The sequence below is a fragment of the Oncorhynchus mykiss genome, chromosome 22 (assembly GCF_013265735.2).
Source record: "Oncorhynchus mykiss isolate Arlee chromosome 22, USDA_OmykA_1.1, whole genome shotgun sequence".
Lineage (NCBI taxonomy): Eukaryota > Metazoa > Chordata > Actinopteri > Salmoniformes > Salmonidae > Oncorhynchus > Oncorhynchus mykiss.
The window spans coordinates 33,950,800-33,977,495 of record NC_048586.1 but is presented as its reverse complement, the minus strand read 5'-3'; the positions used below and the strand labels follow the sequence as shown (position 1 = coordinate 33,977,495).

The window sequence follows — 26,696 nt, the reverse complement described above, 5'->3', positions numbered from 1 at the left end:
CATTCTGCTTTACTACTCCGATAAGAGGAGAGAGACACGAGCTGCATGTGTTCTGATCCTGTAAAAGGGCCAACTACTTCTTGGCTCCCCTAGAGATGTCTTATCAGTAGGGTGGTGCTGTACCAGGCACAGTGATACTTCCCTCCTCTTTCTCCCCTCCACAGATTCCCTCTGATAGAACACACTGATCATCTGGAGTTTGATAACTCCTTGTTGCAGGTGTTGAAAATAGTTTTGGGATGACTGGAGCAAAATATGGTATAGTGAGGTTATAGTGTGAAGGAAAAAGTAGGATGGAGTAGGATATAGCCATTATAGTGCCCTCTGTTCCAATCCATGTTTGAAGCATACTGCCATATCTCCTCTAAATTGTTAAAGGAAAGCTGATGAATGAGATCTCTGTCTCTTACAGTGTGGAGGAATGGTCTGGAGGTTGATGGTTTGACTGGAAAAACCAGATCCTTGCTCCTGCCTGTGCTGCCTGTGTGGAAATAGGGAAATAGTCCTGCACAGTTCCAAACCTCTTGTTCAAAGTTCATGTCATTCCAGTATCTGTGGCTTATTGAAGTGCTCCCCACTTGTAAAGTACAGTATATATTTAACCAGCCAACCAGATGTTGATGATCATTTGATGAAACACGTTCTCAACTCACTTCATAAAACGGCCTACAGAAGCCAACATGTTTATCAGGTCTTGTTCTCTCTTTGCCATTTTCATAAATTGTATTTTCCTTTTGGCCACGCCGCCTACACATGGAACCATCTATATCTGATGTGTTACACACATCATCTTTCTCTGGTTACCTTCCCTGTCTAAACAAGTCATCTGGGTCTTGGCCCTGATGTACAGAAATGTTGTGGCGGTTCATACAGTATTGAGTCAACTAATGTATGGTGCCAGTCAAAGCTCTGATTTTGACACAGCAAACTGTGTGTGTGTGTGTTTTGTATGTGTTGTCTGCCCCAGTTACTCCTCAATCTGGCCCGCGGGTTCACTTTGGGAGCAATGAGCTGCAATTTTAAGGATTGTATGAGGAATAGCAGATGATGAACACGTTTGATGCCATTAAGGTTTTCAATAATAATTACAAGGACATGAAACATAGGACCATCAACATTCCGATGCTACTAGTACATATCATCTTTGAGCCACTGTGCCTTTACCTAACCTGATCGACCACACAGAGTCGTCAAGGCATCAACACTTAGCACAGTAATGGGAAAGCCTGTCGTATCCAGTCATAGAGCGACTCCTGTCTCTACGACAGACAGCACTGCCAAGGGATAGCCGCCCGTCGGTCACCTGAGATTTCCTTCAACTTCAGCGTGGCTTGCAACCTGAGACCAGACCCAGGGATTGTGTCATCATGGTCATGGACCGCGACTCCCAGAGTGCCTCACTCAGCAGCAGCCAATCACAACAATGGAACACTAGTCTACCACATATAATACTAGCATTTTGTTTTAGTCTCCATAGGGGAAGCATGAAGATTGAAGATTAACTGTTGGACTGAAGTGGCCATTGTCTCTATGACATCTCCGGTACTTTCCTGTATAATGTGCTAGCTGGTAAAGTGTTGTCTTTGCTCTGGTGTGGCTCATGTGGGATTTGACACCTGGGTCAGTGGAGGTGCTGTGGTGTTGCTTCTGTTTTGGCTGAGAGGCTCCCCTGGGGTCAGGCTGTAGAAGGGATTGGACAGCTCTACCTTTGAGTGGACAGGACAGCTATCTTATAGCCGTGCCTGTGTGTCAGGGTGGGTGCTAAGAGGATGCAATCTGATCTGATCTGTATGGATAGGACATGAGGCTGACAGATGCAGTGGCCACTAGCAATACATGTTCCATCCTGCACTCCTGTGGTGGCCTGGTTAAGCCTAAGTGATGGGCCTGGTTGGGACTTGGATGGTGGACCACCCAGGGAAAATATCTTTGCTACTGGAAGTGTTGTTGGGGAACTAGCAACGGATTGCAAAGATCGGTGTGGCACTATGTTTGATTAGGGACTTACACTGCAAATGGGCCAGTGTTACCTAGTGTTGATTTTTCAGTGTAACATTTATACTGTTTATTCAGGTGTTACATTAACTCTGTTGGTGTTAAATTATTACTTAGTGGTCTAAAATAATCCCAGTGTTGGTGTTAATAACCAGAGTTGAGTGTGAGAGTGTGATTGTGTCAGTATTACTCTGTGGAAAGTACAACATTCTCATCAAAATCCTGCAGAGGTGGCACCACAGGTCCCAGAGCGGTATGGCAAAAAAAAAATGTTGTAAAAAGGTTTATTATGGGCTACAATGGGACCAGAGTTTTTCTAAGCAGATCACATGGTTTAAAAAACTGCTGGAAAAGCTCCTGTCCTTGGGGAGGAGGAAAAGCCAGTCAAACTGCAGCAATCTTGTACTTGTTCATATTAACTATATTTTAAAGAATGTTAGAACATAAACCAAATTTGATCGCGTTGACATTTTCTCACAAACAAATGGCCTATAAATTCACAATGTTACCGGTTCGTTTAACCTGGCAAGTGGCACAGGGCGCATAGTAGGCTAGACTATGCAGATTGAAACGGATTCGTCTTCCTCTGATGAGGAGTAAGAGAGGTCGGACCAATTTGCAGCGTGGTGTGTGTCCATTTTAATAATAAAAACTGAACACTATACAAATACAAAATAACAAAGTGAAAGACAGAAACGAGAACCGAAGAAGTTCCGTGTGGAACACACAGACACAGAAAACACTCACCCACGAAACACTGGTGGGAAAAGGCTACCTAAGTATGATTCTCAATCAGAGACTAACGACACCTGCCTCAATCAGAGACTAACAAAACCATACCAGGCCAAACGCAAAATACAACATAGAAAACCAAACAGACTGCCCACCCCAACTCACGCCCTGACCATACTAAAAACAAAGACAAAACAAAGGAACTAAGATCAGAACGTGACAGTACCCCCCCAAAGGTGCGGACTCCGGCCGCAAAACCTGAACCTATAGGGGAAGCTCTGGGTGGGCGTTTGTCCGTGGTGGCGGATCTGGCGTGGGACGTGGACCCCACGTCACCATATTTTTTTTCCGCCTCTTTATCCGCCTCCGTGGCCTCTTAAAAACGCCGACCCTCGCCGCCGACCTCGGACTGGGGACCGAACGGACGGGAGACTCCGGCAGCTCCGGAGTGAAGGGCGATTCTAGCAGCGCCTGGCTGACTGACGGCTCTGGCAGCTCCTGGCTGGTGGGAGACTCTGGCAGCTCCTGGCTGGCGGGAGACTCTGGCAGCTCCTGGCTCCGGATAGACCGGACCGTGAAGGCGCACTGGAGGTCTCGAGCACCGAGCCTGCCCAACCCTACCTGGCTGAATGCTCCCCTTAGCCAGGCCTCTGCGGTGAGGTGGAATAGCCCGCACTGGGCTGTGCTGGCGAACCGGGGACACCATGTGTAGGGCTGGTGTCACGTACCCCAGCCCGAGGAGACGTACTGGAGATCACATGCGCTGAGCCGGCTTCATGGCACCTGGCTCGATGCCCACTCTAGCCCGGCCGATACGAGGTGCTGCAATGTACTGCACCGGGCTATGCATGCGCACCGGGGACACCGTGCACGGTGCCTGCCCGGTCCATCTCTCTCCACGGTAATTACGGGGAGTTGGAGCAGGTCTCCTACCTGACTTCGCCACACTCCCCATGTGCTTCCCTCAAATACATTTTGAAAAGTGCTGTGGCAAATGCCGCCTCGCCACAAGTTTAAAACCACACCCATCATTGAAATATTTCCCAGCATGCTTTCCTGCAGGTAGATTTTTTTTAGGATAGGTTTTTTTCCAGCTGTGTTTTGGCATGTTCTTGATTGATTGATATATTAATCATATGCTACACAAAGTTAAATACACATTTTCTAAACTAATCCAATCAGTTAGTTAGATTTATAGCACCCGTTGATGAAATGGTTATTCCAGTTTAAATGGTTTAGGTAGTTTAATTTACCAATTTGTTTGGAGTGCAGGTTTCAGATGAATAAAACTGTTGGTTGTTGCCATCCTAACTCTGGCTGCTGTCCAATAGAAACTACATATCACTTTGCAAACCAGCATAATTTGGTCTGTTGAAAGTGAGTTTAAGGCCACTCTATTAGGCAAAAAAAAAGGTATCTTAAATAAGGTCTTAAGAGGTACAGGTGAAGTCGGAAGTTTACATACACCTTAGCCAAATACATTTAAATTCATTTTTTCACAATTCCTGACATTTAATCCTAGTAAAAATGCCCTGTTTTAGGTCAGTTGGGATCACCACTTACTTTAAGAATGTGAAATGTCAGAATAATAATAGAGAGAATGATTTATTTCAGGTTTTCTTTCTTTCATCACATTCCCACTGGGTCAGACGTTTACATACACTCCATTTAGTATTTGGTAGCATTGCCTTTAAATTGTTTAACTTGGGTCAAACGTTTCGGGTAGCCTTCCACATGCTTCCCACAATAAGTTGTGTGAATTTTGGCCCATTCCTCCTGACAGAGCTGGTGTAACTGAGTCAGGTGTGTAGGCCTTGAGGTCAAAGATTTGATGGCCACTCCAATACCTTGACTTTGTTGTCCTTAAGCCATTTTTCCACAACTTTGGAAGTATGCTTGGGGTCATTGTCCATTTGGAAGACCCGTTTGCAACCAAGGTTTAACTTCCTGACTGATGTCTTGTAATGTTGCTACAATACATCCACATAATTTCCCCCTCATGATGCCATCTATTTTGTGAAGTTTACCAGTCCCTCCTGCAGCAAAGCACCCCCACGACATGATGCTGCCACCCTCGTTCTTCACGGTTGGGATGGTGTTCTTTGGCTTGCAAGCCTCCCCCTTTTTCCTCCAAACATAACAGTGGTCATTATGGCCAAACAATTATATTTTTGTTTCATCAGACCAGAGGAAATGTATCCAAAAAGTATGATCTTTGTCCCCATGTGCAGTTGCAAACTGTAGTCTGACTTTTTTATGGCGGTTTTGGAGCAGTGGCTTCTTCCTAGCTGAGCGGGCTTTCAGTTTATGACAAAATATGTCTCGTTTTACTGTGGACATATAGACACTTTTGTACCCGTTTCTTCCAGCAGCTTCATAAGGTCCTTTGCTGTTGTTCTGGGATTGATCTGCACTTTTCACACTAAAGTACGTTCATCTCTAGGAGACAGAACGCGTCTCCTTCCTGAGCGGTATGACGGCTGCGTGGTCCCATGGTGTTTATTCTTGCGCACTATTGTTTGTACAGATGAACGTGGTACCTTCAGGCATTTGGAAATTGCTCCCAAGGATGAACCAGACTTTTGGAGGTCTACAAAAAAAATGTCTGAGGTCTTGGCTGATTTCTTATGATTTTCCCATGCTGTCAAGCAAAGAGGCACTGGGTTTGAAGGTCGGCCTTGATGTACATCCACACGGACACCTCCAATTGACTCAAATGATGTCAATTAGCCTATCAGAAGCTTCTAAAGCCAGGACATAATTTTCTGGAATTTTCCAAGCTGTTTAAAGGCACAGTCAACTTAGTGTATGTAAACTTCTGACCCACTGGAATTGTGATACAGTGAATTATAAGTGAAGTAATGACTTGTGTCATGCACAAAGTAGATGTCCTAACCGACTTGCCAAAACTATAGTTTGTTAACAAGAAGTTAGTGGAGTGGTTGAAAAACGAGTTTCAATGACTCCAACCTAAGTGTGTGTAAACCTCAGACTTCAACTGTATGTTGCAAGAAGTTTAATAATTACGTTTGAGCAGGAACCCACTCGGAAATTATGTTGGAGTGGGGTCGTGGAGTACCGTTAGTTCATTTTGGCCACCTGTGAGATGAAGTGTTGTATCAGTTTAGGTGGTCTATGGTTACGTTAATTGAAGTAAGAGAATGTCTCCTGGCAATTCTGAAGTTTTTATAAATGCTTACATAAGAGCATGTAACATTAAGGAGTTGTAAAAAAAATACTGTAATGTCCTTAACCCAACACCTTATCAAGGACTATGGACCTCTTGGTGTAATGTTTAAAAATACTATGAGGTGTTGTTGCATAAAACCGTTGGCGCAAACTATTACTGAACCAAAATATAAATGCAATATGCACCGATATCAACGATTTTACTGAGTTAAAGTTTATATAAGGAAATCAGTCAATTCAAATAAATACGTTAGGCCCTAATTTATAGATTTCACATGACTGGGCAGGGGCACAGCCATGGGTGGGCTTGGGAGGGAATAGGCCCACTCACTAGGGAGCCAGGCCCAGTCAATGAGAATTAACTTTTTCCCACCAAAGGACTTTATTACAGACAGAAATATTCCATTTCATCAGCTGTCCGCGTGTCTGGTCTAAGAAGATCCCGCAGGTGAATCTGGATGTAGAGGTCCTGGGCTGGCGTGACGTGGTCTACGGTTGTGAGGCCGGTTGGACGTACTGCCAAATTCTATAGAATGACGTTAGAGGTGGCTTATGGTAGAACAATGTACATTCAATTCTCTGGCAGCAGCTCTGATGGATGTTCATGCAGTCAGCATGCTAATTGCACGCTTCTTCAAAACTTGAGACTTCTGTGGCATTACGTTTTGCGACAAAACTGCACATTTTAGAGTAGGTCTTTTATTGTCCCCAGCACAAGGTGTACCTGTGTAATGATCATGCTGTTTAATCAGTTTCTTGATATGCATACCTTTCAGGTGAATTGGCAAATGATAAATGCTAACTAACAGGGATGTAAACCAATTTGTGCACAAATATAAGCTTTTAGTGCAAATGGAACATTTCTGGGATCTTTTATTTCAGCTCATGAAACATGGTACTAACACTTTACATGTTGTGTTTGTATTTTTGTTTATTATATATACACTTCCTAGTGTTAAAAATTATATATGAGGTGTTATTGCATAGCACTGAATGTGATAATTCCCTGAAACTGACAAAGTGTAACAGCATCAGCATTAAGTACAGTGTTATTTTTTTATTATTGATAATTTTACCCCATTTTCATGATATCCAATTGGTAGTTACGACCTTGTTTCATCGCTGCAACTCCCAACGGGCTCAGGAGAGGCGAATGTCGAGACATGCATCCTCTGAAACATGACCTGCCAAGCCCCACTACTTCTTAAAGGTCCCAAACTGTCATTCTGATTCCCATGTAAAATTGCGTAAAACTATGAAACAGAGTTTTAGACAGCTTTAATTTAAATGTATGTTTTATCCTTATTGGGTGATCTGTATATAAATACAGCACTTTTTGTACAAAGTCTCCCCATTTTAGGGGACCAAATGTATTCGGACAAATTTTCTTACTGTATATGTGTTTTAAAGTTGTACAAAGTTACATATTTTTTTTCCCAGTATTTGGATAATCCTGAATGGAACATTAAAAATGATGAGTGAAAAGGTTTATGATCAAACTTTATCAATGTCGAAGTAAAACTAATTTTTTATTACTTTGGTCATCATACTTTGATCTGATTTCATCCAAATATCATCACATTTGAGTAAAAACTTGATTATGGCTATTCATGACCTTTAACACAATGCTCACTTAACCTCTTGAAGTCAACCTTGCCAATATGTCGGAGGAAACATTGTTCAATTGACGAGCACTATCAGCTTGCAGGTACCCGGCCCGCCACAAGGAGTTGCTAGATGAGCCAAGGAAAACCCACTGACCAAACCCGGATGGTGCATGGCCAGTTGTGTGCTGCTTTATGGTGATCCTGGTCATAGATCGAACCCCAGGCTGTAGTGGCTCCTCAGCACTTTGATGCAGTGCCTTAGACCGCTGCGCCACCTGGGAGGCCCAACACAGTGTTAACAATGAAAGTGGACCCATATACACACTGGCCCAGTCTTAAGTTTAAAATTGTCAGAGTTGATTCAACATTGGAACATTTGCTGTTTAGGATCCGGAACAGGGTATCATCTCCTCTTCAACTCTTCTCCAAGATCGCATAGCAGTTCAGACGCCTTTTGTCCTCGTCTTGTCGTGTCCTGTATATATATATTTTTATTTTCCATCAACTCATCTTCTAAACACTCTCCTGCAACCAGCCTCACCAATTTATATTTATAAAAAATTATTATTTACCTCAGATCTGTAATCCTCCAAGAAGCTAGCCAGAAACTCCAAGAAGCTAGCCAGAAACTAGCCAGGAGCTAGCCCAGAAGCTAATCCAGAAGCTAATCAGAAGCTAGTTAGCTTCTTTACTGGCAAATCGTTAGTATTCAGCTAACCACGGTTTGTGGTCATCAGCTATCCTTTAGCTCGAAAATCTATCGCCAGTTTTGTACGGCGCAGCGCGGCTCAGAACGGAACATACCGGACCAATTTTTCTCTCCATGTCCCTGGATTTCAACTGCTCTCTGGACATTCATACCCGGATCTCACAGCTAGCTAGCTGCTATTCGTGTGACAGTCGGCTTTCGTCGATTCCGGAGCAAACATCGATTGTTCCGGTGCTAGCCAGCTCCGTCAATCACTCCTGAGTTCCATCATTCACTCCTGGGCTGCAGTCACCTATCCGGACCCGTTTCACTGCCTACGCGGAGCCCCACCGGGCCTTCACAACTGGACTGCCGACGTTATCTACCTGAAGGAGATCCGGCTGGCTCCTCTGTCGCGACGTTACCTGAACGCTCATCTGCGGCCCGCTAACCGTTAGCTGTCTTACCGGCTGCTATCTGAATAGACAATCGGACAATTTATTTATTTTTATTATTATTATGTTTTCTTCTCGGGCCTCTATAACTATATCTATTGTTCTTATTTTTGTTGTTGTTGTGTGATTTGGATTAATCCCCTCTACCTCACGGAACCCCACTAATCTACTGACCGAACGCAAGAGGTGGCTAACAACAGACTCCATCCTATGCTAGCTTGCTACCGGTTGGCTTGGCTAGCTGTCTAAATCGCCGTGACCCTCAACCAACCTCTCCACTCACTGGACCCTTTTGATCACTCGACTAAGCATGCCTCTCCTTAATGTCAATATGTCTTGTCCATTGCTGTTCTGGTTAGTGTTTATTGGCTTATTTCACTGTAGAGCCTCTAGTCCTGCTCACTATACCTTATCCAACCTATTAGTTCCACCACCCACACATGCAATGACATCTCCTGGTTTCAATGATGTTTCTAGAGACAATATCTCTCTCTTCATCACTCAATACCTAGGTTTACCTCCACTGTATTCACATCCTACCTTACCTTTGTCTGTACATTATACCTTGATGCTATTTTATCGCCCCCAGAAACCTCCTTTTACTCTCTGATCCAGACGTTCTAGACGACCAATTCTTATTGCTTTTAGTCGCACCCTTATTCTACTCCTCCTATGTTCCTCTGGCGATGTAGAGGTGAATCCAGGCCCTGCAGTGCCTAGCTCCACTCCTATTCCCCAGGCGCTCTCTTTTGACGACTTCTGTAACCGTAATAGCCTTGGTTTCATGCATGTTAACATTAGAAGCCTCCTCCCTAAGTTTGTTCTATTCACTGCTTTAGCACACTCTGCCAACCCGGATGTTCTAGCTGTGTCTGAATCCTGGCTTAGGAAGACAAAAATTCTGACATTTTAATTCCAAACTACAACATTTTCAGACAAGATAGAACTGCCAAAGGGGGCGGTGTTGCAATCTACTGCAAAGATAGCCTGCAGAGTTCTGTCCTACTATCCAGATCTGTACCCAAACAATTTGAACTTCTACTTTTAAAAATCCACCTCTCTAAAAACAAGTCTCTCACCGTTGCCGCCTGCTATAGACCACCCTCTGCCCCCAGCTGTGCTCTGGACACCATATGTGAACTGATTGCCCCCCATCTATCTTCAGAGCTCGTGCTGCTAGGCGACCTAAACTGGAACATGCTTAACACCCCAGCCATCCTACAATCTAAACTTGATGCCCTCAATCTCACACAAATTATCAATGAACCTACCAGGTACCTCCCCAAAGCCTTAAACATGGGCACCCTCATAGATATCATCCTAACCAACTTCCCCTCTAAATACACCTCTGCTGTCTTCAACCAAGATCTCAGCGATCACTGCCTCATTGCCTGCATCCGTAATGGGTCAGCGGTCAAACGACCTCCTCTCATCACTGTAAAACGCTCCCTGAAGCACTTCAGCGAGCAGGCCTTTCTAATCGACCTGGCCGGGGTATCCTGGAAGGATATTGACCTCATCCCGTCAGTAGAGGATGCCTGGATATTTTTTAAAAATGCCTTCCTAACCATCTTAAATAAACATGCCCCATTCAAGAAATTTAGAACCAGGAACAGATATAGCCCTTGGTTCTCCCCAGACCTGACTGCCCTTAACCAACACAAAAACATCCTATGGCGTTCTGCATTAGCATCGAACAGCCCCCGTGATATGCAGCTGTTCAGGGAAGCTAGAAACCATTATACACAGGCAGTTAGAAAAGCCAAGGCTAGCTTTTTCAAGCAGAAATTTGCTTCTTCCAACACTAACTCAAAAAAGTTCTGGGACACTGTAAAGTCCATGGAGAATAAGAACACCTCCTCCCAGCTGCCCACTGCACTGAAGATAGGAAACACTGTCACCACTGATAAATCCACCATAATTGAAAATTTCAATAAGCATTTTTCTACTGCTGGCCATGCTTTCCACCTGGCTACTCCTACCCCTGTCAACAGCACTGCACCCCCAACAGCAACTCGCCCAAGCCTTCCCCATTTCTCCTTCTCCCAAATCCATTCAGCTGATGTTCTGAAAGAGCTGCAAAATCTGGACCCCTACAAATCAGCCGGGCTAGACAATCTGGACCCTTTCTTTCTAAAATTATCTGCCGAAATTGTTGCCACCCCTATTACTAGCCTGTTCAACCTCTCTTTCGTGTCGTCTGAGATTCCCAAAGATTGGAAAGCAGCTGCGGTCATCCCCCTCTTCAAAGGGGGGGACACTCTTGACCCAAACTGCTACAGACCTATATCTATCCTACCATGCCTTTCTAAGGTCTTCGAAAGCCAAGTCAACAAACAGATTACCGACCATTTTGAATCTCACCATACCTTCTCTGCTATGCAATCTGGTTTCAGAGCTGGTCATGGGTGCACCTCAGCCACGCTCAAGGTCCGAAACGATATCTTAACCGCCATCGATAAGAAACATTACTGTGCAGCCGTATTCATTGATCTGGCCAAGGCTTTCGACTCTGTCAATCACCACATCCTCATCGGCAGACTCAACAGCCTTGGTTTCTCAAATGATTGCCTCGCCTGGTCCACCAACTACTTCTCTGATAGAGTTCAGTGTGTCAAATCGGAGGGTCTGTTGTCCGGACCTCTGGCAGTCTCTATGGGGGTGCCACAGGGTTCAATTCTTGGACCGACTCTCTTCTCTGTATACATCAATGAGGTCTTGCTGCTGGTGAGTCTCTGATCCACCTCTACGAAGACGACACCATTCTGTATACTTCCGGCCCTTCTTTGGACACTGTGTTAACAACCCTCCAGGCAAGCTTCAATGCCATACAACTCTCCTTCCGTGGCCTCCAATTGCTCTTAAATACAAGTAAAACTAAATGCATGCTCTTCAACCGATCGCTACCTGCACCTACCCGCCTGTCCAACATCACTACTCTGGACGGCTCTGACTTAGAATACGTGGACAACTACAAATACTTAGGTGTCTGGTTAGACTGTAAACTCTCCTTCCAGACCCATATCAAACATCTCCAATCCAAAGTTAAATCTAGAATTGGCTTCCTATTTCGCAACAAAGCATCCTTCACTCATGCTGCCAAACATACCCTTGTAAAACTGACCATCCTACCAATCCTCGACTTTGGCGATGTAATTTACAAAATAGCCTCCAATACCCTACTCAACAAATTGGATGCAGTCTATCACAGTGCAATCCGTTTTGTCACCAAAGCCCCATATACTACCCACCATTGCGACCTGTACGCTCTCGTTGGCTGGCCCTCGCTTCATACTCGTCGCCAAACCCACTGGCTCCATGTCATCTACAAGACCCTGCTAGGTAAAGTCCCCCCTTATCTCAGCTCGCTGGTCACCATAGCATCTCCCACCTGTAGCACACGCTCCAGCAGGTATATCTCTCTAGTCACCCCCAAAACCAATTCTTTCTTTGGCCGCCTCTCTTTCCAGTTCTCTGCTGCCAATGACTGGAACGAACTACAAAAATCTCTGAAACTGGAAACACTTATCTCCCTCACTAGCTTTAAGCACCAACTGTCAGAGCAGCTCACAGATTACTGCACCTGTACATAGCCCACCTATAATTTAGCCCTATCAACTACCTCTTTCCCAACTGTATTTAATTAATTTATTTATTTTGCTCCTTTGCACCCCATTATTTTTATTTCTACTTTGCACATTCTTCCATTGCAAAACTACCATTCCAGTGTTTTACTTGCTATATTGTATTTACCTTGCCACCAAGGCCTTTTTTGCCTTTACCTCCCTTCTCACCTCATTTGCTCACATTGTATATAGACTTGTTTATACTTTATTATTGACTGTATGTTTGTTTTACTCCATGTGTAACTCTGTGTTGTTGTATCTGTCGAACTGCTTTGCTTTATCTTGGCCAGGTCGCAATTGTAAATGAGAACTTGTTCTCAACTTGCCTACCTGGTTAAATAAAGGTAAAATAAATAAATAAATAAATCATACAAATAGCCATATTGACACTGGCCTCCTGGCCTAGTTTGCTAAATGATTTCCTCTTAACATAAGTGAAACAAAGTTTAAGATTATCCCCAGGTAATCAGGTGTTTTGTCACTATTTTGGCAAGGTGTGATTGCTTCAACTGACACCTATCAAAAGCAATGTGTGTGAGTGTGTGTGTGTGTGTGTGTGTGTGTGTGTGTGTGTGTGTGTGTGTGTGTGTGTGTGTGTGTGTGTGTGTATGTTATGCTGTTTGTACAGATGGAGTTGTATGCTTATGTGTGCTATGCAATGCAATGCAATGCAGAGCGATGTTCCCAGCTCTCTTGTCTGTCTGTCTGTCTCCCAGGTAACGGAGACTGCCCTCCCAGGAAGACAGAGAACTCTAGAATGTTGGTGGACCTGTCGGCAAACACACCCAATGGACAGCAGCTCCAGCATCCTAATTCACCCACTGGTGAGTGGTTGCTGAACATATACGTGCACACAAACACACACACGTATGTATGGATGCAGAGAGGAACATACACACGTGCACACACCCACACTCAAGAGGATTGTGTGTGTTAAGAGAAACAGTTTATCTTATCAATGCATGTCTTATCTGAAGGGTCTTGCATAGTTCCCTTCCCCTAAATGAACAGAAACAGGAAGAGCTGAGGGTGCTATTCACCATGTGGTAGCTGAAGCAGAAAAGGGAAGCTGTTTCCCGCAGCATCCCCCACTACTAGTACCCTGGTCCCAGATCTGTTTATGTTGGCTTGCCAACTCCTATGGTCATTAATAGTTAATAGGAGTCTGCAAGACCCCACAAACAGATTTGGGGTTCAGGCTAAAGTGTTAAAGAGGGAGATAGCTCTCACAGACTACAGTGTTAAAGAGGGGGATCGTTCTCACTGACACAGCCTGTGTCATCCTGACCCGGAAGTTGCCTAACACCACTCAGCTTCGCCACCATTGTTGTAACACAACACTGACTGACGCTGAATTTCTCGTGAAATTGACCAGTTGTGTCACTGTACAAAACTACAGAACATGTTTGCTATATGTTTACATTTCAAACTATTAGTAAGGTAGAGCATTTTAAATGCTTTTCTCGTTGACTTCAGCTAAATGCCTCGACAGCGCCACTAGCAAAACTATGAGGGTAATGTCAATTACAGTATGAGGGGAATGTAAACTATGTGGGTGATGTAAACTATGAGGTGTTCAAGACACAGAAAGCTATGGGTTGGACAGGCACCCAAGCTCAGATTTGCTTATGATGGCACTCTTCTATTAGCTTGGATACCTAGTTTCTCCTCCTTGGTAACATGACCCATGCTTTGGGAGTTTCTTTCTTTATATTTTATTCATCTGAGTTCTATGATACACTGTTGTCACAGCAACCATCTCAAGTACAGCCAGCTGCGACAGCAAAGTGCAGGGCTCGTCATTTTATATATCCCATCTCCCGTACCCCTCGTCTGGGAGGAAAATATGAAAACCAATAGAGCTCGTCTCGATCTGCTAGTTCCGTGTTGCCAGGAGACAGTTCTGGATGATAACCTCAATGTCATGCTGTTAGTAAAACAGGGGCTCCTTCAGGTCAGACAGGGATACAGATAGAAGGGGGAATATTGCTAAAGAAAAGACTGCCATGTTGTTTCAGAGATTGTCATGTCATTGATGACAATAGCAGGAGTCCTGAATTCTATGTGTCCTATGTTGTGAGAAAGATGGATGACATCAACCCTATAGCAATCACCACAGTGGACATTGTTGTCATCCCTAAAGCAATCACCCCACACACTCCCTTGTGTTTATGGAGTCTATGAGCCTAAGGGAACATGGGTATGAGATGGATATAGGTGTGAGAGGTTTGGGGCTATTGCTTTGTCTCCTTGCGTACACACCCTGTGATCATGGTCAGTCACAAATCACAAACAGCCGTGTCTAAAGGATTGCAAGGAGTCACCTTCTGCTCATGTTCAATCATAAAGGTCCCTGTAGCCTATGTTCAATCATAAAGGTCCCTGTTGCCTATGTTCAATCATAAAGGTCCCTGTAGCCTATGTTCAATCATAAAGGTCCCTGTAGCCTATGTTCAATCATAAAGGTCCCTGTAGCCTATGTTCAATCATAAAGGTCCCTGTAGCCTATGTTCAATCATAAAGGTCCCTGTAGCCTATGTTCAATCATAAAGGTCCCTGTAGCCTATGTTCAATCATAAAGGTCCCTGTAGCCTATGTTCAATCATAAAGGTCCCTGTAGCCTATGTTCAATCATAAAGGTCTCTGTAGCCTATGTTCAATCTTAAAGGTCCCTGTAGCCTATGTTCAACCTTAAAGGTCCCTATATTCAAACAAATGCATTGTATGGGAGTGTACAATCTCTGGATCTCTGAATATTATTCTGTGGCTACGTTTGTGTGTGTGTGTGTGTGTGTGTGTGTGTGTGTGTGTGTGTGTGTGTGTGTGTGTTGTCAGTCACAGATACTAGGAGTCTTGTGGCAGTAGAAAACCAGCAGAGGCCTTCCTGCCTTTAGTCAGTCAGTCAGTCAGTCAGCACCCCCCCCCCCCCCCCCCCTCCCCCACATCCCATCCAGCCAGTCTCTAACCCAGCATCAGTCAAGTGGAAAACCTCAGGGGCTGCGGCAGCACCTGTTTAGGCTAAGCTAGGACATTCCCCTCCCCCTCGTCCTTCCTCTTTCATCTTCTTCCTCCCTCCCTCATCTCCCCAGGGACTGACTGGAACTAGACAAGCCTGTTTCTCATCTCTTCCCCAATAACGTTCAGAGCATGTCACATCACTACACACAGTCCATTTCTGGGAGTAACCAAGTGTATCTTTACATAACATGTTAACTATGTGCATTCCAGGAATTTCAGGTTTAAAAATAGCACTTGTAGTTGCTTACAATTAAAATAGTGTAATTGTTAGTCAGATGTGGAGAGTCTCTGTCTCAGGGGGTTTAGCATAAACTTTCCTAATACTGTGAGTATCATTATATCACTTGTTTCGCCAGGGGAAATGATATGCAGATCGTATGAACTTATTCCTATCAATGGACTTAGTCAAAGAGAAAGAGATTTACAAGATGTACAATCCCAACCTTCAGTTCCCACACCTATTGAGAACAAGGATCACCCACAACAATAATCTAATGTAATTAGCCAAAAAGCATCAAACAATAACTTGATTGGTCATACTGGTCTCTTCTAGAAAACACAATCAAACAGGAAGATGAGACAGAAGATGAAGGGGACAGGAGGACCACAGCAGAGGACATGGGCCAAAGCGGGGAAGAGGGATTGGGTTTGGAGGAGCCCATGATTGACAGCCCAAACAACCTACAGGATGGGGTCCCCGGGTCAGAAGGGTCATGTGACCCAGGAACTCAGCTGCCCAATGGTAAATGTTTCTCTAAAGTTGTTTCCCCTTATGTCCCTTCTATAGTATATAGCCCAAACCTTATGTACGCTATATTGAACACCAATGACCCAATACTCTCTGATGTATCTGAGGATTGTCAATGTTTTACCATTAACGTCTAGCAAACTGCAAAAACCTATTAGTTATAGACGTATAATACAAAATGGCAGATAATGGATACTTCACATTGTGGCTCAGTATGAGATATGTAATTTACAGACTAATGCAATTGTACGTCACTTATCCTATGTTTGAAGAAAATTATAATGCTTGAGTCAGAAATGGCTTTTTTTTTGTGTCATTGGGTGTGGAGGTGAAAAGCTTTGCTGTGTTCTAGAAGACAATAGTTGAGCCTTGGAATCATTCTCAGGGAAAACATCCCAGGAATCTTCCTCAACCTGTTCCCTAGCCCTTAACTGACGCTATTACTGTGCCTCGGTCGTCACAGATTTAGGATCAGATTTTCAATTGTTGGGCTGCAGATCAAGAGCGGATCATCATTATGATGATGATGATGATGATGATGATGAGTGCTGTAGTCTAGTTGTGAACCAGGAAAACTATGTACATAGAGACATACAAACACACACTCACCGATGGTAAAACTGGGCACTAAACGGATGCAGCACGTTTAGCAATGCAAGACTATAAGACACAATGTAAGACTCTCTAAACCATCTTCCATCTGAAGACACTTTGACAGCAACGCTTAACATAATACTTTTAACTTAGACATATGGGTGTGTGTGTGTGCATGTGTGTATGTTTGTCCCTCCTATAACCATACATTGGGTCTGGTTAGGGACGGAAACATTGTAGTTATGTACCTACTGTACTGTGTGGTGATAGAAAGAGAGAAAGCTGTAGTAGAGACCCAGAGCGAATAGGAACAGAGCTAACACCTCATCTCACCACACTCTATTTCTGGAGATATAAATATCTCTGTCGTTACTACAGTAAGATCTAGTTCAAATGTATCAATAGTACACAGTGCACATCAGAAACCACACAGCAGTTTGTTTTTCTCTGCACTGAAAATCCTCCTTGAAGTAATATTGGCAACGTTTGTTAGTCTCAGCTAGGGTTTGTTTAATTGAGGCTGAGGACGAGGTTAGCAATTGACGAGTTTAGGGTTTGTTCACCTCCACAGTCCAGCCATGTACAGGTCCTGTGTAGCTGGTAGAGCATGGCACTTGCAACGCCAGGGTTGTGGGTTTGATTCTCGTGGGGGACTGGTACGAAAAAAAAGAAAATTATGAAAATCTATTTATTCTACTGTAAGTTTCTCTGGATAAGAGTGTCTGCTAAATGACGTACATGTTTTACCAGTGAAATGTGTTGATTGTTGTTGAGTCGCTGTGAACCTCAATTTCTGTCTTAAGTTCGTTCGGTCCAAAATCCCAGTGAAAAGTGTGGCAACTCAAGACTAGGTTGCTGAGTTTCTGTGGTTATTGTGTGTTGCTGATCTGGCACTACGTTAAAGTGGGACTGTGAGTGAAGCGAGCTTGCACTTCCTGTGCCCATTTCAGCTGATAGGCCGCTCCAGTGTAACACTTCCTGAGCCCATTTCAGCTGATAGGCCGTTCCAGTGTAACACTTCCTGTGGCCCTCTCAGGTGATAGGCCGTTCCAGTGTAACCAGTGTGGTGTGTCGTTCACTCAGAAGGGCAACCTGTTGAGACACATTAAGCTGCACACGGGGGAGAAGCCCTTCAAATGCCCCTTCTGTAGCTACGCCTGCCGCCGTCGTGACGCACTCACAGGCCACCTACGCACACACTCAGGTCAGCCTCTCTGCCGCCTCTCTTCTTCCTTCTTCTTCCTCCTCATCCTCCTCATCTCTGGGACTCCTTTATTCACCTATTCCGTCTATATTGAGTCATGCTTGCTTTAACTTTTTTTATTACTGTGGTTACTACTGAGTATCATATCCTGGTTTCAATAAATTCTCAACTTGTCAAATAGTTGATGCTATAGAACAGGCTATAGAACAGGTCTGTCTCGAAGCAACTAAAAGCATGATCTCGTCTGACTTGTGTCTAAGTTTGTGTGAGACAGATTAGCAACAGTCCCCACAGATATCATTGTTTCTCATTGTTGGATGGATGCATCTCTCTGAAGCTTTGTTTGCAGACAGACAAGGGCTGTGGTTAGGCACCCAGGACATGATGTTCCTTTCATTCCTATAACCTGCTCACGTCTAGTCTCCTCAGAAAGGAACTCTCGGTTCTCTGTAGATATATGGGGAGACTAAAGAAACGCTGTGCTGTGTTGCTCTAACTGTAACTCACTGTCCTAGCTCTGCATCAAAGACCCCTCTCTCTCTGTGGTCTCCACTGCCGTGTCTTTTTGAGACAACAGTACGCCGCCACCTCTAGTGTTGTCCTCCTAGAAGTACTCACATGCAGCTACCAAGAACCAGAGGGTCTTTCTCTCGGTCTCTTGTCTGTCTTTCTCTGTCTCTTTCATTCTCTTTTGACCTTTTTCTAATTTTCACATCCTGTTTTTTAGGCTAAACTCATTCTTCACTCTCCTCCAGTCAGTGTAGGCAGCAAATTAATGTGTAGTAAGTAGTAGTGCTGTATGAATCCCCTTTCGCCCCTCAGCCTACCTACTATATGAATCCCCTTTCACCCCTCAGCCTACCTACTATATGAATCCCCTCTGCCCCTCAGCCTAACTACTATATGAATCCCCTTTCACCCCTCAGCCTACCTACTATATAAATCCCCTCTGCCCTTCAGCCTACCTACTATATGAATCCCCTCTGCCCCTCAGCCTACCTACTATATAAATCCCCTCTGCCCCTCAGCCTACCTACTATATGAATCCCCTCTGCCCCTCAGCCTACCTACTATATGAATCCCCTCTGCCCCTCAGCCTAACTACTATATGAATCCCCTTTCACCCCTCAGCCTACCTACTATATAAATCCCCTCTGCCCCTCAGCCTACCTACTATATGAATCCCCTCTGGCCCTCAGCCTACCTACTATATAAATCCCCTCTGCCCCTCAGCCTACCTACTATATGAATCCCCTCTGCCCCTCAGCCTAACTACTATATGAATCCCCTTTCACCCCTCAGCCTACCTACTATATAAATCCCCTCTGCCCCTCAGCCTACCTACTATATGAATCCCCTTTCACCCCTCAGCCTACCTACTATATGAATCCCCTTTCTCCCCTCAGCCTAACTACTATATGAATCCCCTTTCACCCCTCAGCCTACCTACTATATGAATCCCCTTTCACCCCTCAGCCTACCTACTATATGAATCCCCTTTCACCCCTCAGCCTACCTACTATATGAATCCCCTTTCACCCCTCAGCCTACCTACTATATGAATCCCCTTTCACCCCTCAGCCTACCTACTATATGAATCCCCTTTCGCCCCTCAGCCTAACTACTATATGAATCCCCTTTCACCCCTCAGCCTACCTACTATATGAATCCCCTTTCACCCCTCAGCCTACCTACTATATGAATCCCCTTTCACCCTTCAGCCTACCTACTATATGAATCCCCTTTCACCCCTCAGCCTACCTACTATATGAATCCCCTTTCACCCCTCAGCCTACCTACTATAGAAATCCCCTCTGCCCCTCAGCCTACCTACTATATGAATCCCCTCTGCCCCTCAGCCTACCTACTATATGAATCCCCTTTCACCCCTCAGCCTACCTACTATATGAATCCCCTCTGCCCCTCAGCCTAACTACTATATGAATCCCCTTTCACCCCTCAGCCTACCTACTATATAAATCCCCTCTGCCCCTCAGCCTACCTACTATATGAATCCCCTCTGCCCCTCAGCCTACCTACTATATAAATCCCCTCTGCCCCTCAGCCTACCTACTATATGAATCCCCTCTGCCCCTCAGCCTACCTACTATATGAATCCCCTCTGCCCCTCAGCCTAACTACTATATGAATCCCCTTTCACCCCTCAGCCTACCTACTATATAAATCCCCTCTGCCCCTCAGCCTACCTACTATATGAATCCCCTCTGCCCCTCAGCCTACCTACTATATAAATCCCCTCTGCCCCTCAGCCTACCTACTATATGAATCCCCTCTGCCCCTCAGCCTAACTACTATATGAATCCCCTTTCACCCCTCAGCCTACCTACTATATAAATCCCCTCTGCCCCTCAGCCTACCTACTATATAAATCCCCTCTGCCCCTCAGCCTACCTACTACACAACCTGAGCGCTGAATGGAATGTTAGGCACTCTTCTGTGGCATACGGAGTAGGTTCGCATGCCGTTCTCTTATGTACAAGGCTGTAGTTGAAAGGGCTCTTCTCCCTTCTCCTCTCTCTCTCTCTGTTCCTCCCTGCCCCCTGGGAGACACATGACACAGTGCCAGGAAACAGGTGAAGAGATTGAGAGGGGAAAGAGACAGAGGCAGAGAAACAGAGAGAGACAGTGACAATGTATTGTACAATCAAAATCAAATCAAATTAAATTCTATTAGTCACATACACATGGTTAGCAGATGTTAATGCGAGTGTAGGGAAATGCTTGTGCTTTTAGTACAGACAATGCAGTAATATCTTACAAATAATGTAACAAATTCACAACAACTACCTTATACACACAAATGTAAAGGGATGAATAAGGATATGTACATAGAAATATATGGATGAGCGATGGCCGTGCGGCGCAGGCAAGATGCAGTAGATGGTATAGAATAGAATACAGTATATATACATATGAGATGAGTAATGTAGGATATGTAGACATTATTAAAGTGTTGTTTTTTAAAGTGACTAGTGATACCTTTATTAAGTCCATGTATTAAAGTGGCCAGTGATTTAAGTCTGTATGTTGGCAGCAGCCTCTCTATGTTAGTCTCTCGGTCCCAGTTTAGATGCACCTGTACTGACCTCGCCTTCTGGATGATAGCAGGGTGAACAGGCGGTGGCTCGGGTGGTTGTTGTCCTTGATGATCTTTTTGGCCTTCCTGTGACATTGGGTGCTGTAGGTGTCACAGATTGGCACTGCATGGATTGTGTTGTACAGTATCTGAACCCATCACAAACACATTGTTGAATGGCAATATGAAATCATTCCTAGAATTGCTGTGCAAATGTGTAGTGTGCATGTGATTGGTTGTTCTTGGAGATGTTTTAGATGCTACATGGAGAGCTATGGGGTCACTCATTTTTGACATTACATGAGACAATAAAAGGTTTCTGAGACAAGAAACAATAGGTTCCTGTTTGTCACCCAAATAGATGCAGCCGACTGAGTCTAAAGGCTGAGAGCGCTGAGGCTATTTGCATGTTCAAGAATAGCTGCTGAAAGCGGGATTTTGGTGATACATCCAACATCTGCAAAAGGCCACGTGGGGGAGGTTGTGTAAATGAGGTGTGTGTGTGTGTGTGTGTGTTGCCTATTCCAACATGAAAGTGTAACTGCCCATTGCGGCTGGCAGCTGGCGACAGTTCGCAGGTGCTTTGGCCTAGATCATTGGAGCAGACAGACAGTTCAGGGTGTTTTTCCATTACCGTGACATTATATTACTTAAGTTGGTAGAACATTGGATTCTTATAATGCCAGGGTAGTGGGTTTGATTCCCTAGACCGCCCATACGTTAAATGTATGCGCGCGTGACTGTAAGTCGCTTTAGATAAAAGTATCTTAGTTATCAGACTGAAACATGTTATTCCCACAGTCACAGGTCAGGTAGTTTCTAGTGACATAGTCACCTCTGCTATACATTTTATCACGTGAACTGCTCCTGTTTTGGGCCAGAGTCTGGGTCACTGGTGGGTGTTGTCTGGACCGCCAACTCATTGTGAATTTATTCATTCATTCATTAATGAGTAATTAATTCATGAGTGAACGAATGAAGTAGAATTCATAAATTAATGAGGAAAGATTGGAAGGAAGGGAGGAAGGATTGAAGGAAGGAAGGAAGGATCAACGGATGGATCTTCTCTGTGGGAAAGCTAGGTGAGGTTTTGGCCTGTCTCACCAGCATAAACCCCATCTAAATGGAACTGGCAGCATGAATACTTCTCACCTCCAGCTGCTGAGGAGAAACACATGCGTTCTTTAGGTGTAACGTTGGAGTTATTTTCCTCCCACTAAGGGATGCAGAACGTATTGACTGACTCTGTACTGGGCCTACAGGCCCTTTGAATTATGCAACATAGTAGTAAACTAGTATTTGGCGCCTGGAAGAGTTGTAACAGTTGTTCCTTGGTGTATGAAAGGGACAAGTCTGTATTGGAGAGTCTGGTTTGTGTGAGGGATCCTACTAGCTGTGGAGCATAATTCCTCCATAGCGCATCATAGCCCTCCTCTATTTTCTGTCTTCTCCATGGGCTCTGTTTGTTTACTACAACCTCCTACAGCAGTGTTTCTCAACTCCAGACCTCCAGGACCCCCAACAGCACACATTTTTGTTTTAGCCCCGGACCAACTCACCTGATTGAACTCATTGAGGGCTTGATGATTAGTTGACAAGTTGAATCAGGTGTGCTTGTCTCGGGCTACAACCAAAAGGTGCACTATTGGGCGTACTCGAAGACTGGAGTTGGGAACACTGTCCTAGAAAGTTCACATAGACTCTGTTCTCCACAGGTTCTATGCGTCTACTACAACCTCCTAGAGAGTTCACATACTGTAGATTTGCATCACCACAAAAATGCTTTGGACCATGCCCACTCTCTCTCTCTGTCCATCCATCTGTCTATTAAAATAGTATTTTGTTATTTTGATATAATTTCTCTCGTTTAGTGGGCAAACCACACAAGTGCAACTACTGTGGGCGGAGCTACAAACAGAGGATTTCATTGGAGGAGCATAAAGAGCGTTGCCATAACTACCTTCAGAGTGTTGCCATGGATCCCACTTCCATCACCGGACCTTATCCAGGTGAGTGTCAATGTCCTGCTCTGGTACAGAGACGTGCTATATGGTACAGCACTGTTGATGGTATAGATGTGGAAACGTCTGCTTTGTTTGTCACTTTTCTGCACCTTGCACTTTCTCTTTTTATAAATGATCATTCAATCATGAAGTTCAATTGAAGACCAATTGTATTTCTCTGCCTCCTTATTGTAGAGTAAGCGCGAGTACCCTGTAAACTCTACTTAGTTATTTGACATTCATACACCAGCCACCTACTACCTACAAGCCTTGGTGCAGACTTTCATTCTGCTTTTCCACACACACACACACACACACACACACACACACACACACACACACACACACACACACACACACACACACACACACACACACACACACACACACACACACACACACACACACACACACACACACACACACACACACACACACACACACACACACACTCCTCACACACACACTCCTCTGACCCCTAGGTGAGGTCCCTAAAGAGCAGAGGCCCCTGGCTGAGGCTGTTGCCAGGGCACCCTTCGACCGCCCACCAGTCATCGAGAGACTGCAGAGTAACATGGGGAAGAGGAAGAGCACCACCCCACAAAAGTTTGTGGGTAAGAATCATTACATCACTTCCTGTAATGGGGAGCACAATGATGTGTTGACCCCAAGGATCACTAACTCACAATTACTCATATAAGCTTATATAACTATTGTATTTAAAAGACAATACATCATTTCATTTTTCTTTACAATAACTATTTGAAATATTTCAGTGTTTGATAATGATTCATTTGTTATTAAAGGTAGACTCAGCAAAATTACGTTAACACGAGCAGCACCGGAGATATTGAGATGAGTGAGATGCAACACTTCGCTCTCACACAGTCACACACAGTGTCTGTGCATGCACATGGGTGCTTCATGCTGTTCACAGTGTGGTGGCCAGGCCACCAAAACAGCTGAGAAGTTCAGCCTCTCACTTCAACACTCTTAGTTGTTACAGAAATTGACCCACCATATTGTTTACGTGTTGCATCTACCTCATATCACTGAGTATTTTGTGGGGTATTTAGTTAATTCCATTTTTTGATTGAATTTTACCTGTTAGGTTAAATTCAGTTTACAGTTTCGATTTTTTATGTTCAGTTTGACCGAACTGTTACAGGATGAGTTTACGCATGCAAAAAAGGGAATTGCATGCCTGGGCAGAGGTTTAGCAACAAAAATATTACCTTGATTTAACGGTAGAAATGAACACACTAATCACAGATTTCAGCCTTTTGTTCGATTGTTTCAGATTTCAGATCCATTGGTCTTATTCACTGTATTTCTACATTCAATTACAATAAATACTTATCATCAAAAACATTATTTTTCTTTGTATTACGAAACAGTTGTAAACATTTAGTGGGCATATTAGCGTTGAACACAATTATTTTGTTTGTGAGGTATAATTCACTGCACTATTAGATAGAGCAAGACACAGAGAGCGGATGAGAGAGACGAGGGCATGTTTTTCACTCTGTGGTTTGTTACACCTGTATCTCTGCCATAGCTCTTATCGAGAGAGGGGCAAAACAGCTCACCGCATCCCTGTTCTGGAGGGGTTAAACAGTGCATTCAGATAGATGGGGATTTCCACTATTAAACACAAAACCTCTGAGATAATGCAATACGAAAAACAAGAAAATAATGCTTAGCTTCTCAAAAGGGAAAAGGTTCAACTTTGACAGGCACTCATATTCATATACCACAATATATATTTACACTTGTATGTATAGTATACTAGTTGTCGCTAAACATGGTTTCAAGAGGTGTCATTCAACCAGACACTTTCTCCATACATATGTGAGTTTCATTGTGGTAATATGTATTCTGTGCTCTGTGCAGGTGAGAAGATGATGCGTTACAGTTACCCAGAGCTGAGCTATGACATGAGTCTGAAGTATGAGAAGGAGGCAGAGCTGATGCAGGCTCACATGATGGACCAGGCTATCAACAACGCCATCTCTTACCTGGGCTCTGACTCCCTGAGACCCCTGGTCCACCACCCCCATCCGCACGGTCCACACGGTCCACACCCATCCCTCTCAATGGCTGAGGTGGTAAACATGGGCAACCCCCTCTTCCACCACGTCTACCCCCTGGAACCAGGGCCAGGTCACCGTATGGACCGACCAAGCAGCCGGGACGCCCCACCTCATCCTTCACCTCTGCACCCTCCTCTTCCTGACTTTACTCCCTCCTCCAACGGGCCCATCGCCCTCACCAGACCCAAGCAGCACCACCTCCAAGGTACCAGAGAGGAGAGAGAGTGTCCTAGCAACAGTGGGCTGAACTCGGCCGAATCTGCACGGAGCAGCCCACAGGAGAGGCTGGGTTACCACAGGAACCACCGAAACAACCCCCACCCCCGACCCAGGTCCAGACCCAGCCCAGCCAATGGCGGGAGAGAGGAGGGGCAAGGTGGGGCTGAGGTGGGTGGGGTGGGGTTGACAGCGGAGGTGGCCCGGGGAGAGGCGGCAGAGACGAGTCGGGACGGGGTGCGTGTGTTTGGGCGAGAAGGCCGGGAGGTGAGGGTGTTCCAGTGTGAGCACTGCTGTGTTCTCTTCCTGGACCACGTTATGTACACCATCCACATGGGCTGTCATGGTTACAGGGACCCGCTGGAGTGCAACATCTGTGGCCACCACAGTAAGGACCGCTACGAGTTCTCATCTCACATCGTCCGCGGGGAACACACCTTCCAATAGAGGGCTGGACAAGACAGTAGCCGTCCCTCCCCATCCCCACACCAGGACTGTGATGTTGAACTAACTGTGTGTGATCAATGCAGCGAACCAAGGCAGAGAAAACTAACTAACATTTGCTGCAGCATAATGATACTGACTATATAATTCCAAACAAATATATGAAGGTCTGGGCCAAATACACATTTTCAATTTTTAAGGTGTTTTGAAGATTTTAAAGTTGAGATATGCATCTGAAGTGAGGGATTTCTTTGTGTGGGAAAAAGAGGACAAAGAATAAGTACACCTATTCAGTTTTGTTGTGGTCAGTCTCTGAGATTGTCAAAGAGCAACTAATACTGTGAGTAGTTATATTATAGTTTTATAAGTCGTTTCACTGTCCTTGTCTTGCATACTGTATTGTTGCACTTGTTTGCTGCAACACAGACTGCCATGGAAGAGCTCAACTTGTCAAGGGGGCTTTCCCTGACTCCACCACCCAAACCATTTCATGCAATACACATCTTCTCTGTCTTATGTCAAAAGCCTTGCTAACTGCAAACTGCTCAGACGTGTTGTCACACCAGCCACATTAGAGAGGGAGAGAGAGAAGAGCGAGTGAGAGAGAGAGAGAGAACAAGAAAGAGAGAAAGAAAGAAAATAAAAGAGAAAGAGAGAGAGACTTACTCAGACATTGATTTACTTTTCCAGACATTGTATACAAATTTGTTATTAAAGTTTTGTTCATTACACTAGCTAACTATCTGCTTTCCTTAGAACAGTTCCACAACACTTCACAGAGGAAAGGAAAAGCACTGCACTGCAACCTGCCTCCCTAAACCTGTTCTTGCACTAGAAGCCTGATGCCTTGAGGGATGTGGAGGAATGGATGAGGCACTCCCAGGTTCAATAGCAACTTCACATATCTTTCTCGCAGCTTGCCTTTACTCCACTCATGTGTCTTTAGTGAACAGGCTGCTTTCTGCAGATTACATGTCAGCGCATGTA

The 26,696-nt window shown here is 44.6% G+C and overlaps 1 protein-coding gene across 3 annotated transcripts in view; it reads left to right on the top strand.

The window, feature by feature from the left end:
- Nucleotides 1–26,443, top strand: part of LOC110502093 (zinc finger protein Helios-like) — a 32,450-nt gene extending 6,007 nt beyond the window's left edge. For 2 of the 3 annotated variants that reach the window (XM_036959165.1, XM_036959164.1), the window contains exons 3-8: nucleotides 13,009–13,116; nucleotides 15,864–16,052; nucleotides 17,689–17,856; nucleotides 22,825–22,962; nucleotides 23,439–23,570; nucleotides 24,850–26,443. In XM_036959165.1, coding sequence (XP_036815060.1) covers nucleotides 13,009–13,116; nucleotides 15,864–16,052; nucleotides 17,689–17,856; nucleotides 22,825–22,962; nucleotides 23,439–23,570; nucleotides 24,850–25,712 — 1,598 coding nt within the window. In that variant the 3' untranslated portion in view covers nucleotides 25,713–26,443. The remainder of the gene's footprint in view (nucleotides 1–13,008; nucleotides 13,117–15,863; nucleotides 16,053–17,688; nucleotides 17,857–22,824; nucleotides 22,963–23,438; nucleotides 23,571–24,849) is intronic. The other variant, XM_036959166.1, reaches the window with a different exon arrangement.
- Nucleotides 26,444–26,696: the final 253 nt, after the last annotated feature.